The sequence below is a fragment of the Terrapene carolina genome, unplaced genomic scaffold (genome assembly GCF_002925995.2).
Source record: "Terrapene carolina triunguis isolate 2854851 unplaced genomic scaffold, T_m_triunguis-2.0 Scaffold96, whole genome shotgun sequence".
Taxonomy (NCBI): Eukaryota; Metazoa; Chordata; order Testudines; family Emydidae; genus Terrapene; species Terrapene triunguis.
In genome coordinates, this window is record NW_020664447.1 from 10,906,055 (window position 1) to 10,920,686 (window position 14,632).

Consider the following 14,632-nt stretch of genomic DNA (forward strand, 5'->3'; position numbering starts at 1 on the left):
GTCGAGGATCTCTATGCTTAGAGTCCTTCCTTGGTGTCATTTCTCTAACGGAGCTTGGAGCACGCTACACAGAGAAGCTCGGTGCTAGGTTTGGCTGGCCCGGAGCTGGCTGGGGATGGAGGGCTGCCTCCATAAGGAGTTGTTTGAGCCTGAAGTCCCTTTCTTTCTTTGTTCTCGGGTGGAACCCTTTGCAGATCTTGCAGCGATCTGTTTGATGTGCCTCCCCCAGACACTTTAGGCAGGAATCGTGGGGGCCACCCATTGGCATGGGCTTGTGGCAAGTCCAGCACAGCTTAAACCCTTGGGATCGAGGCATGCCCCAAACCCCAAGAGGTGAGGGAATTTGGTTTGGCAGGGATGGGGGAACCCCCAGCTTCTAGCTAACTAACTAACTATTAAAGACTAACAATAACTAATAAACTATTTACAGGATAATCAAAAGTCTGATCACTAGGGGAAACGCTTGCCAAAGCAAGAGAGACACGCAGCTCCAACGACCGTCACTGGCAGTAAGTAGGAACTGAGGAAGCGGTGGGTCGGTAGGCACCTATATACACCGCCATAAAGGTCCGACTCCAGGGGGCTCCACAGCCGACCTGACGGGTACTGCTGGGGAAAAGCCTTCTGATGACACCTACTTGGAATCGACACCTACTTGGACACCGCACACACCAACTTGGAATCGACATGAGCAAGCACTCAAGAAGCTAAATTACTTGAATATGCCAAGATTTTTTTCACATGTAAGACAGGGCGGTAACTATGAGTTCTTCCTGTCCGAAGTAGTATAAATAAATAGTATTTTAATGCATAAACACTAGCATTTAAAACAACATTAACTGCAGCTGGCCTTTTTTTTTTTAAACTGGTCCTCACCTTCTATAAAATGAGGATAAGGGCACAATAATGGCCAATAACAAGAATTTAAGAAAGGAACTCATTTATTTCTGCTTTAATTGTAGATGTATAAAGGTCTCTAATGGATCTGTTTTTATTCCTTACTTTTGATAGATTCAAGCTTTTCCTACATCATTGGAGACATGCTAAGCCAGCCACACCAGCACCATCTCAGCATAGCTGCTGTTTCTTAAAAGCAGGAGGCAGGAGCAGCAACTTTATTTTTTCAGGTTGCCTTTGTTGATGTGGCTGGCTCTATACCCTACTCATGATATGTGAACTCGCCTGAATAGCTATGCAGTTTTGACCTCTGAAAGCAAGAAAAAGGTCAGACTGCCTTCAGACAAACCTGTCACATGCTCAGCACTTTAGAAAATCAAACCACTTAGTTGCCTAAACATGGACTTAGGACTCAAATTTAGGAGACACAAAAAAACAAACAAACCCACAATTGTGTGTGTTGTGGAAGTGGAGGCTACTTACTGTAACTGGAGGTTCTTTGAGATATGTGGCCCTTATCCATATTCCATACTTGGATATGCATACATGCCATGCACCAGAGTCTGGAAATTCTTCAAAGCAGCGTCTGTTCGCCCGCACATGCTCAATAGCTTTCCTCACACTCCCAACCAAGGGTATAAGATGCAGTTTGGGTCAATCCTTCTCCAGTTCCTCTTCTTACCACAAATTCAACAGGATCCGAAGCAGAGAAGATGGACGGCGAGTAGGGGAATGCATATAGGGTTCATACATCTTAAAGAACCTCCAGTTACAGTAAGTGACCTCCACTTCCTCTTTGCGTGATGATCCCTATGTGAATTCCACGTGTGGATGATTGGCAAGCAGTATTCAGACTGGAGGCGGCTGTGAGGAAGCTGGTAGCAAAGATGCTTACAATACTGCCAATACCAGCGCTGCATCCACAGCCAAGGCATAAACTAGAGCACAGTGCATCGCTAACATGTGAACTGATCTCCAGGTGGCCACTCCCACAAATGTGCTGCAGCAGAACATCTGATAGACGTGGTGGAAGAAGCCTGGCCTTGTGTGGAGTGAGCTGTGATACCCTCAGAGGGAGGAATGTTTGCTAACTTGTAGCACTTTAAGATGCATCCAGAGACCCACTTAGAAATCCTCTGGGAGGATATGACTTGCCCATGCGACCTCTCTGCTATGGCAATAAAGATTCTCTGAGATTTCCTAATGGGTTTGGTTCTTTGCAGATAGAACACCAGGGCATGTCAGACATCAAGGGAGCGAAGTCTCTTGTCTTTAGGGGAAGCATGGGGTTTTAGGAAAAATACAGGTAAGTATCATTTGATTGATATGGAACTCAAACAATCTTGGGGAGAAACTTGGGGTGTAGTCGAAGAGAAACCTTTTCTTTGAGAAGCACTGTATAAGGAGGGTCTGCCATGATGGCTCCAAACTCACTGACCCTCCTAGCTGAGGTGATAGCTACTAAGAATGCCACCTTCATGGACAAGTGGGCCATGGTACAAGTTACCATAGGTTCAAAAGGTGAACTAATGAACTTGGACAGGACAAAGTTAAGGTCCTATTGAGGGGTAGGTTTAAGCACTGGTGGGAAGGTCCTGAGCAGGCCTTTCATGAATCATACCGCAGCTGGGTGAGTAAAGACTGAGGATCCTCCCACCAGAGGAGTAAGGTACTAATTGCTGCAAGGTGTACTCGTAGTGAACTAATAGTCTTCAAGAATAGGAGATAGTCTAAGAACAACTAAAATACTTACAGTTTCTGGGTAATGTTGGCGCAGCTGTGCCCAGGATGAAAAGCATCTCAATTTGGCCCAATAACAGATTCTAGTAGACTCTTTTCTATTCTGGTTAAGGATCACCTGAACAGGGGCTGTACATGAGTGTTCTATTTCCAACCCCATCCAAAAACCAGGCTGTGGCGGAATGAGCCTGGACTGGGATATTTGGTCTTTCCCCAATCTAGGGTTAGGAGCTCATGGGTCACTTGCAGCTTTAAACTAGTGTAAATGGTGGATTCTCTGTAACTTAAAGTCTTTAAATCATGAGTTTGAGGACTTCAATAACTTGGCCACAGGTTATGGGTCTATTACAGGAGTGGGTGGGTGAGGTTTTGTGGCCTGCAATGTGCAGGAGGTCAGACTAGATGATCAGGAGGTCAGACTAGATGATCATGATGGTCCCTTCTGGCCTTAAAGTCTATGGGTCTAAAGGGCGAATCCTGATCAGTTGATGGGAAGACACTCTTAGAAGTTCCATGAACCAAAATGTCTGGGCCAGTGGGATGCTAAGAGAATAATGGTGGCTCTGTCATGACGTATCTTCCCTATGACCTGTGGAAGCAGGAGAATGGGAGGAAAGGAGTTTCTGAGGCCATTTGTCCAAGACATAAGCAGAGCATCACTTTGGAAGACAACCCATGTCTCGTCTGGAACAACATAGGGTAGCTTTCTGTTGTTTGGGATGCAAAGGTCCTGGATGGTGTTTTGGGCCTCCCTAGGAAACCCTGACAATTGCAGCCAGGAATCCCCCCCCTTATGACTAGACCAGTGGCCAAACTTCTGGAAGCCATGTCCACTGTATCCACTGCAGCTGGAGGTCTGTCTTTGCCACTAACTTCTCGTTATCTAAAGGAGACTGAAATTGGGCCCTGTCTTCTGTGGAAAGCCTGTCTGTGAAGTCCACAAGCCTGGAACAGAAATTAAAATCTTATTTCACAAACAATGCTTGGTAGTTAGTGACATGAAATTGCAGGCTTGCAGAGGAGAAGACCTTCCTCCCCAGGAGGTCCAGTCTCTTACACCCTTTATCTGCCGGGATGGCCCTTTGATAGCGTGACCTAGCCCTTTCGGCAGCTGCCTGTACTACCAGCAAGTTGGGGGCAGGATGGGAGAATAAGGATTTAGCAGGAACAAAAACCCGCCTCTTAACCCTTTTTGACGTAGGGACACAGGATGCTAGAGTGTGCCATACTCCTCTAGCCAGTTCTAGTATGGCCTCACTGATGGATAGAGCCAACTTACTCGGTCCCTGAGGCTGCAAGATGTCCAGGAATTGGTGTTGAGGATCCTGGATCTCCTCTAACGGGATCTGTAGATCACTGGTCACTCTTTGTAATAGCTCCTGGATGTGATGTCCCAGGTCTTGAACCCAGACCTGGGTGTCCCCAGACTGCTGCTGCATCCTGGCCTCCATCTGGTGTCTGCTGAAACCTAGTAGGCTGAAAAGCTAGTAGGACTATAGCCTCAGCCAAGGCACCACCCATGGGAGCACTGATTGGAGATTCGTCTGGTTCCACTGATCGGTCCAACCACACTATTTAAGCCAGAACCAGGAATTGAAACTGAGGGTCAAAGCCAAGATCTGATACAAAATGCCAGAGCCAAGGATCAAGCCAGAATCAGGGTCAGAAGTCTGAGCCCAGGTTGGAGCCAGGACTGCACCCAAACCTGTTCCTGATTCCTGCTCTGCTCCTGCCTCACCCCTGCCTTCGCCCCTGTTCCCACCATGCTGCTGCTCCGTGCTTGATCCTTGCCTCTCCTCCAGTTCCTGCTCTTTCACCTCACCTCCAATCATAAGTTACCAGTCCTGGCTCCAACCCTGGCCTCAGTCTTATGACCCCGATTCTGGCTTGATCCTTGGCTCTCGCATTTTGTATCAGACCTTGGCTCTGACCCTCAATTTCAATTCTTGGTTCTGACTCTGGCTTGACCCCTGGCTCTGGTAATTGGCAACTGATTCTAGTGCTGACCCTGGGCTTCATTCCCCAACCTGGACGCCTGCTCTGTCCTCTAGAGCTGACTCCTGTGCTGACGACTAGGCCAGATTGACTACATCCTGGTCCACAAGAGTGGTCCTGGCAATGATCATCCAACAGAGAAGGTGAAGGAGTGATCACTTTGTCTGGGGATGATGAAGAGACACCCGTCAGACCCATTGGTACCTGTGTATCTGGTTACACCTCTTCCTGCTTTTACACCGACGGAACTAGCTGTTGAGAGGGAAAGGAACAGCACAATTCTTGAGGGGGCCTGGATGCTTGCCACAAGGATCCTACTGACCCCAATATGGCCAGAAGGAGGGATCAATGGATTGCGGGGGAACCCCAAAGAAATTGGTACCAGCGGTCCCTGAAAGGGGGTGGGGTCATAACCAGGGAATGGTGAGCGTAACCACTCAACTGTCTATCAGGGTCAACTGCCTCTGCGGAGATACCAGTGCGGCCACATCCTCAGATTCATCCAAGTCCAAGAACTGCTCCACCAGTAGCAGAGGCGCTGTTGGTACCAGGGCACTCCTGCCGTATGGTTGGAGGTGAGACGGCTCCTGAGACAGTAATGCAGGCTCCTCCTCCAGAGGGCCAAGCTGGAAAGAAGTCGAGACTGGATAAGGGAGTAATATAATCTCTGGTGTTACATAAATCTTGATACGTTCTAGTATCCAAGAGGTTCCCGCAGTTAAGTCTGATGGATTTGGTGAATCTACAGTGACCGGACGAGGTGGATGAGGCAATACCGACAATGAGTCTGGACCAGTACTCGTAGACAGAACCAGCGAGAGTCTATCCTTATGTTTTGGCACCGAGGTGATGGACAAAACTGGCGGGTCTTTCTTTTTATGCACCTTGGGGGGTTTTCCATCGGAACTGGTTCCTTAGGTTCCAATCACAATACACCAGCTCAGGGAGGAAGTGTGTTTCTTATGGACAGTCCTCAACGGGGATCTGTTCTTGCACCCATGAGAATGCCTTCAACACTCATGTGGAGACCTGGAAGAAGAGTCCTTGGGCTTAGATATTGATGGCTCAGCTCAAAGGCACATGCTTGCAGGGGCACTGCCAGGAAGTTAAGGCTCATGTACAGGGCAGTCTCCCTATCCCAGATTGGAAAGGGTCCTCATAGCCTTCTCCATCAGATGATTCAGTAGGCAAAGCTCCCAGGCTTCTTGAGTTCTGGGTGGGAAGGAGTGACCATGGAACGGTAACAAGTAACTAGCAAGGCATTGACCCGGACTGCCTCTTATACCCTCAGTCAGGAGCACAAGGAGAGCTACTGAGCATGGGCAGGCCAACAGACACTGCTCTGAAGAATTTCCTGAGTCAGGCGCATGGCGTGCACGCGTACACATATGTGGAATACACATAGGGACCATCACTTGAAGAAGCAGTCAGTTATCCATGAATTTTAAGGAGAAACATTATGGAAAATAATTGGTATGGGGAGAGAGGGTTGAGAATACATGACTTGCCAGGGTGTATGGATGGTCTAGTTGAGGAAGTATGATTAATCCTAATTGATTTATATTTTTTGTTAATGTGAGTAGGTCCAAATAGATACTGGAAGTGTATATTTAATTCACTAGAGAAAAGGACACCCTAGCATTCCCACTAAACCATTTTCAAATGTTCATAAATTTTTGCAAAGCCAAGTACTTTCACATTTATTCTGCTCATAATCCCTAATGAGGATTACCATGTACAACTAAAAAGGCTGGAGAGGATTTTTTTTAAACTAAGGGCTGGGGGAAAGCCGAAAGCTGCGGAGGAGCACACAGTTCAGGCAGAGACATCCCTAAGGGATGAAACTATTAAAGGGGGAACTCTATTCTGTAGTCAAGAGGATAGGAAAGAAGTTGGTTAAGTACAAGAAGGAGCTAGTGAGGAACAGTCAAACCATACTTTTTAGGTGATAAATCTGAGGAACTGTCTCAGATTGAGGTGTCAGTAGAGGAGGTTTTGGCACAAATTGATAAATTAAACAATAGTAAGTCACCAGGACCAGATGGTATTCACCAAGATTTCTGAAGGAACTCAAATATGAAATTGCAGAACTTGTAACCTATTGCTTAAATCAGTCTCTTTATTAGATGAATGGAGAATAGCTAATGTAATGCCAAGTTTTAAAAAAGGTTCCAGAGGCGATCCTAGGAATTATAAGCCGGTGAACCTAACTTCAGTACCAGGAAAGCTGGTTGAAATTATAGTAGAGAACAGAATTATCAGACACACTGGTGGACACAATATGGTGGGGAAGCATCTACATGGCTTTTGTAAAGGGAAATTATGCCTCACCAAACTATTAGAATTGTTTGAGGGGGTCAACAAGCACATGGACAAGGGTGATTCAGTGAATATAGTTGAACAAGGTCCTTTGCCAAAGACTCTTTGGCAAAATAAGCAGTCATGAGATAAGAGGGAAGATCCTCTCATGGATCAGTAGCTGGTTAAAATATAGGAAACAAGGGCTAGGAATAAATGGTCAGTTTTCACAGTGGAGAGAGGTAAATAATGGGTCCCCCAAGGATCTGTACTAAATCACTGCTGTACAACATATTCATAAACGATCTGGAAAAAGGGGTAAATGGTGAGGAGGCAAAGTTTGCAGAGGATACAAAATTACACAAGATAGTCCAAAGCTGACTGAAAAGAGTTACAAAGGGAACTCACTAAAGGCAGTAACTGGCAACAAAATGGCAGATGAAATTCAGGGTTGAAAAGTGCAAAATAATGCACCTTGGAAAACATAATCCCAAATATGTCTAATGATGGGGTCTAAATTAGTTGTTACCACTCAAGAAAGAGACCTGGGGGGTCATCACAGAGAGTTCTCTGAAAACATCCACTCATTGTGCAGCGGCAGTCAAATGAGCTAACAAAATGTCAGCAACCATTAGGAAAGGGATAGATAATAAGACAGAAAATATCATCTTCATGTCACTATATAAATTCATGGTATGCCAATGTCTTTAATACTGCATGAAATTCTGGGGCACCCCATCTGAAAAGAAATATATTAGAACTGGAAAAAGTACAGAGAAAAGCAACAAAAATTATGGGATATAGAAGCTGTTCCATCTGAGAAAAAATTAAAAAGGCTGGGACTGTTCAGCTTAGAAAAGAGATGACTAAAGGGGGATATGAGTGGTATGGAGAAAGTAAATAAGGAACTGGGAACTGTTATTTGCCCCTTCACATAACACAACACAAGAACTAGTGGGTCACCCACTGAAATTAATAGGCAGCAGGTATCAAACAAACAAAAAGAACAACTGCTTCACACAATGCACAGTCAACCTGTGGAACTTGTTGCCAGGGGATGTTGTGAAGGCCAACAGTATAAACTGGGTTTAAAAAAGAATTAGATAAATTCAAGGAGAATAGGGCCATCGATGGCTATTAGCCAAGATGGTCACAGATGCAATCCCATGCTTCGGGTATCCCTCAATCTCCAACTGCCAGAATCTGGACATAGACAACATAGAATGCATCACTCAAATCTGCCCTGTTCTGTTCATTCCTTCTGAAGCATCTGGGGTTGGCCACGTTCAGAAGACAGGATACTGGACTAGGTGGACCATTGGTCTGACCATATTTGTTTTGCCAATTTTGAAAATTTGAATGAAAAGCTTGGCTTGGGTTATAATACTGGAAAATAAAATGGATGTGGAAGATGTGCATTTTTTCATAACTGCTTTTTTTTTTTTTTTAAACTCAAGAAATATTCACTACTGGGCTAACACCAATATGAAAAAATTTGTTTCAAGAGGAAAATTTTTTCACAAAGTTAAGAATAATGAAGAGAGAAGTTTAAGAAAGAATTCTCATCTCAGTCTTATTTATTACATCACCACAACTCTCTTTTAAATACATAAACACATATATAATAATTTACAAGTGTGCTGAAAATTAAGAAAATATCACCTGTCTGCCATGACGGAGCCCTGAATTGTGGTAAAAGGGTAGTTCCTGAAGAAGCAGCCTGAGCAGTGCGAGACTCAACTGCAGAGAGAAAGTTCATAACTGAAGTTTCTTTAGTGTTACTTCCAGCAGTGTGCATACTGGTATCAAATATTCCAGAAAGACCTTGGAAAAAAACAAATATACAAATCACAATGAATTCCTATTACAAATTTAAGAGCAAGCCACAGTCAGAGATATCACTGCTACCCAAAGACTACAAAGCCTTTCACCTTGTTTAAAAAGGTATGAAATGTTAACACTTGCTGTTAAAAAACTACAATAAATTTGTTCAAAATTTTAATTTACTAGCGGTCAGGCATATATTAAAACCCTATACTATAACTCAATCTATGTTAGTAGGAAGCAAAGTTAATCAGTTTTAAGTTTGATATGCATTTCCCTCTCCTCCAGGTTTGTCCCACTGTTCTTTTTGTGAAGTTTTCTTCTTTCATATGCAACACAAGTTGATATCTAGATTGCAGAACACAGGCTCACATTTTTATGAAGTGATGACCAATTAGGTTTCAGCATTTACTTATAAGTCATTCACTATTACCACATTTTAAAGCTACATTTTTAGCTAGCCTTTAATACTACACCATAAAGTTCCACAAATTAGTAAGAACAATTGTGTGTCCAAACTTGCATGAATTAGGCTTCTAAGTATCTGATTTGCACAAAAATTGTTGGCACAATTTCAGCAGCTGGCTTTGGAGACCAACTGAATATTTGACTCTTACGTGTAGAATAGGTTAACAGTTAGATACTTATTGGACTTACAGTCATTGAAAATTTGATGCTCAATATCTGAAAGAAAAACTTTTTTGGACTTATCAGGACTTTTTTGTTTTTAATTTAAAGCTCATAGAACTAGTAAACCAGATTATGAAGCACTGAACTTTCTAGTTACCATCCCCATTGTGCACTCGTGACAAACTCATGGCTGAAGGCTCAGTAAATTGCTGAAATAGTAAATTCACTCTTGAAATAGCCTTTGCTACACCTTGCATTACAGGCTCCTTAGGACCATATAATTAATCAGTTTAAAGATGCAGTATTTAACAGAGCAGTTATTTAAATTGATTTTCATACAATAGATATTTACCAGTAGGATGGTGGGTGGTAGCATATCCTGGAAGCTGATGAGAAGCTGCATATGTCTGTCTGTGAAGAAGATCCGTTTCCGAGTGTGATGGATGTCCTCCTCCATAGCTTAAGCTAAAGGAAGAAATTAAATGTGGGAAACAACACACACAACCAAAGAAACAAGTAGATGAAACTCTGACAAGAAGCCAAAAAGTTGTATAAAGGAAAAACACCAAGGCTTCATATTTGTGGTTGAGCAAGGACTTGACAAAAAGTGTAGGGTAATTAAAAATTGGTATTACATGAACCAGTTGGCCAGATGAAAGCTTGGGTTCACAATAACAAAAATTCTATATTGCATTAACTTAAGAAAAAAGTGCTATTTGTTTAGTTTCGTGATGGCAAGGAGCGAGTATACACTTTTTGAAATTTACTGCTTCACTATCTGCATTAGTGGGCCACTACCTATATGTGAGTCATTACACCCTAATAATACGTCAATTTCTTGCTCAATTTAAACTCATTTGTGTAAGCTGAATATTATTTTGAATATAAATATGTTAAAATGGCTAAACAATAGCAAGAATGAAAGAATATTTAAAAGGTTTTGTTTATTACTAGAATAAAACAGAAAAAGACAAAACTGACAGCAATAGCAAGTGGCAATATGGCCCAAAAAAACCCATCCTTTTGGACCTCCACTAGTAAATATAATTAAATAAAAATTGTAGATCATGTTTAACTTTTATAAGTAGTTATTTGAATTATCAAGCAGTTTTATCATTTTTACTGCTAGCAAAAGTGCGTAAGCGATACAAACAGTTAAAATACACTATGTCTAGATCTTTGCCAATATCAATAATGCCAATACATAAAGTAAACTAAGAAAAGCAACATCAATATCAAGCTCCATTAGAAACACTAATGTTTCCCAATTAGAAAAGCAGATAATTGGTGGCGGGCGGAAATTACTTTCAATCTTCTAGAGGCTCAGTTCTGCAGGAGCAACAGGAACACTGAGGCCTGGTCTACACTAGGAGGTTATGTCGAATTTAGCAGCATTAAATTGAATTAACCCTGCACCCGTCCACACAACGAAGCTATTTAGTTCGACATAGTGATCTCTTTAAATCCATTTCTGTACTCCTCCCCGACGAGGGGAGTAGCGCTAAATTTGACATGGCCATGTCGAATATGGGTAGGTCTGGATGGAATTCGACGCTAATAGCTCCGGGAGCTATCCCGCAGTGCACCACTCTGTTGACGCTCTAGACAGCAGTCTGAGCTCGGATGTTCTGACCAGCCACACAGGAAATGCCCTGGGAAAATTTGAATTCCTTTTCCTGTCTGGCCAGTTTGAATCTCATTTCCTGTTTGGACATCGTGGCGGGCTCAGCAGCACTGGCAACGATGCAGAGCTCTCCAGCAGAGGTGACCGTGCAATCGCAGAATAGAAAGAGGGCCCCAGCATGGACTGATCGGGAAGTCTTGGATCTGATCGCTGTGTGGGGCGATGAGTCCGTGCTTTCGGAGCTGCGATCGAAAAAACGGAATGCGAAGATCTACGAGAAGAACTCAAAAGCCATGACGGAGAGAGGATACAGCCGGGATGCAACGCAGTGCCGCGTGAAAATCAAGGACCTGAGACAAGGCTACCAGAAGACCAAAGCGGCAAACGGACGCTCCGGATCCCAGCCCCAGACATGCCATTTCTACGAGGCACTGCATTCCATTCTAGGTGCGGCCGCCACCACTACCCCACCACTGACCGTGGACTCTGAGGATGGGATATTGTCGACGGCCGGCTCCTCGGACATGTTAGCGGACAGGGAAGATGAGGAAGGAGATGAGGAGGACAAGGCAGTCGACAGCGCTTACAACGCTGATTTCCCCGACAGCCAGGATCTCTTCATCACCCTCACGGAGATCCCCTACCAACCCTCCCAAGGCGTTAACCGTGACCCTGAATCAGGGGAAGGATCAGTCAGTAAGTGTTTTAAACAGGTAAACATTTATTTTGATCAGAATAGGAATGGAATATTAACAATGGGTTTTTCATGATTAGTTTGCCCTAGGCGCTCTATTTTTTAGTCCTTGCCAGTGCAGCTACTGGAAAATTATGTCAATATGTCCGGGGATAGAGCAGAAATCCTCCTGGGACATCTCCACGAAGCTCTCCTGGAGGTAATTTGAAAGCCTTTCCATCAGGTTCCTGGGGAGAGCAGCCTTATTGCGTCCTACATGGTAGGAAACTTTTCCGCGCCAGGCTATCAGCAAGTACTCCGGGATCAGTGCCTCGCACAGCATGGCGGCATATGGCCCTGGTTTTTGCTGGCATTCACGCAGCATGCGGTCTTTCTCTGTGTTTGAAATCCTCATCAGAGTGATATCACTCATGGTGACCTGCTTTAAATTAGGGGAATGTTAGTATTGGGACTGATTGCCTGTTCCTTTACATAACTGTAACCGGCCGTTTACAGCCACGCGGTGGAGGCGGGACAGGGGCAGCATACAGGGATCTTTCCCGGGGACAGCCGCAAGGGGGGTGGGACGGGGCAGAGTTCATGCTGGCCGGATTGCCGGCAGCAGGAACTGGCCAACGCTAGGGGCATAGCTTTGAACGTGAAAGGAGGGCACTGCTATAAATTAAGCTTTCAGCAGCCAAAAGTCTACGGCTTACCATGTCCGCCTGCTACCCGAATTCTGCTGTCCTGCCCCGCTTGTGTGATCTGTACTCCAAGACCCCAGGCACTGAATGGGAAGGCCGAAAATTCGACCTTGTCCTGCGTGCGCATGTGATAGATGCTGTGCATGGTCTTGTTCACAGAGAAAGACTATGTTCATTGTTCATAAAAATGTATCTTTGTGAGGAATTCACTCCCTTTTTCCCATCCCACAGCTGCGAGTGTCTCCCGACATACCCCGGCATCCCCCTCCCAGAGGCTGGCGCAGATTAGGCGGCGAAAGAGAAGGACACAGGACGAGATGTTCTCAGAACTTATGGGCTGCTCCCGAGCCGAGGCGGCACAGCAGACCCAGTGGAGGGAGAACACGTCGCAATACCAGCGATCACACAGCGAACGGGAGGACAGGTGGCGGCAGGAAGACCGGCAGGCGACTCAAACGCTGCTTGGACTAATGAGGGAGCAAACGGACAGCGCCTTGTAGATGTTCCGCAGGACCGGAGGCAGGAGGACAGAGCCCTGCTGCAGTCTATCTCTAACCGCCCTCCCCCGCCACAAAGTCCCATACCCCCCTCACCCAAAGTCCCAAGAAGGAGGGGCGGCAGGGGCCGTGAAAACAGTCACTCCACCCCTGCAGACTGCTCAAGTACCAGAAGGCTCTCATTCCCAAAGATTTGATAAGTCCTTTCCTTCACTCCAAAAGCACCTCACTCAAGCCCCCGTCCCAGTGTCATCCCCTAACTGTGTAGTTGTTAATAAAAAATACGTTTCTGTTAATTACTGTTTCCGTCATGTTGTTTTAGAGGACAGTGTGTTTGAAGGGGGGAAAGAGGGTTGGTAATTGGAGAGGACAGTCACCTTTACCAGGGTACAGATATGGGGGCAGGTTCAGCAGCAGGTGGGGGCGAGAGACCTCTCTGGCTTTAAGATTAAAGCTTGATAAGTTTATGGAGGGGATGGTTTGATGGGATAACGTGATTTTAGTCAATAGGTCAATAACGTGCCATCGCAGGTAATTAGTATCAATGGTCAATGCGGGTCTGGCTGGAGAATCTTACCCGCATGCTCGGGGTTCTGCTGATCGCCATATTTGGGTTCGGGAAGGAATTTTCCTCCAGGGTAGATTGGCAAAGGCCCTGGAGGTTTTTCGCCTTCCTCCGCAGCATTGGGCAGGGGTCGCTTGCTGGAGGATTCTCTGCGACTTGAAGTCTTTAAATCATGATTTGGGGACTTCAACAGCTGAGTCAAGGGAGAGAAATATTCCAGGAGTGGGTGGGTCAGCTTTTGTGGCCTGCATTATGCGGGAGGTCAGACTAGATGATCATAATGGTCCCTTCTGACCTTAAAGTCTATGAGTCTATGAGGTCACACACACACTGCAGTCACTAGGCACCCTCGTCAGTCTGGGAGGTGGTTTTCATGTTCTGTGTGGGGGGGCTATATGAGTTTGTGGCAGGGGAGGGCGGTTACAGATCTTATGCAGCGGTCCTTAGCCTGGATGACAGAGCCACGCAGCAGGGGATTTGTAACTGTCCTCCACCGCCACAAAGTCACATAGCCCCCACACAAAGAGTCCCGAAAAGGAGGGGTGGCAGGCTCCGTTGAAACAACCAGTCCACCACTGCGGACCGCTCTAGGAGCAGAATCCTGTCATTCCTCGAGTTTAGAAGCGTCCTTTCCATCACTACACCCGCTCCCCACCACAGTCTGCATCCCAGTTTCAACACTTTACCACGAAATCCTTAATAAAGAAAACTGTGTTAATGAACAAAGTTTCATTTATTTTATTTTTAAAGGTGTGTTGGAAGGGGGGGAAGGGGATTGGTAACTGGAGAGGATAGTCAACATTAACTGGGTAAAGAAACGGGGGCAGGTTCAGCTTCTCTTTAAACAAAGTTAATAGTCACAGGTTACCCTGCTCACTGTGGAACCTAGCTTTCAAAGCTTCCCGGATGCACAGCGCGTCCCGCTGGGCTCTTCTAATCGCCCGGCTGTCTGGCTGGGCGTAATCAGCAGCCAGGCGATTTGCCTCAACCTCCCACCCCGCCATAAATGTCTCCCCCTTGCTCTCACAGAGATTGTGGAGCACACAGCAAGCTGCAATAACAATGGGGATATTGGTTTCGCTGAGATCACAGCGAGTCACTAAGCTTCTCATCTCCCCTTCAGACGTCCAAAAGCACGCTCCACCACCATTCTGCACTTGCTCAGCCGGTAGTTGAAGAGTTCTT

At 45.3% G+C, this 14,632-nt stretch overlaps 1 protein-coding gene across 1 annotated transcript in view; it reads right to left on the reverse strand.

Moving 5' to 3' along the window:
• Positions 1 to 14,632, reverse strand: part of QSER1 (glutamine and serine rich 1) — a 90,093-nt gene that overhangs the window by 47,452 nt on the left and 28,009 nt on the right. Inside the window, exons 2-3 of the mRNA XM_024211458.1 lie at positions 9,737 to 9,849; positions 8,593 to 8,754 (exon numbers count right to left, since the gene is read on the reverse strand). Coding sequence (XP_024067226.1) covers positions 8,593 to 8,754; positions 9,737 to 9,849 — 275 coding nt within the window. The remainder of the gene's footprint in view (positions 1 to 8,592; positions 8,755 to 9,736; positions 9,850 to 14,632) is intronic.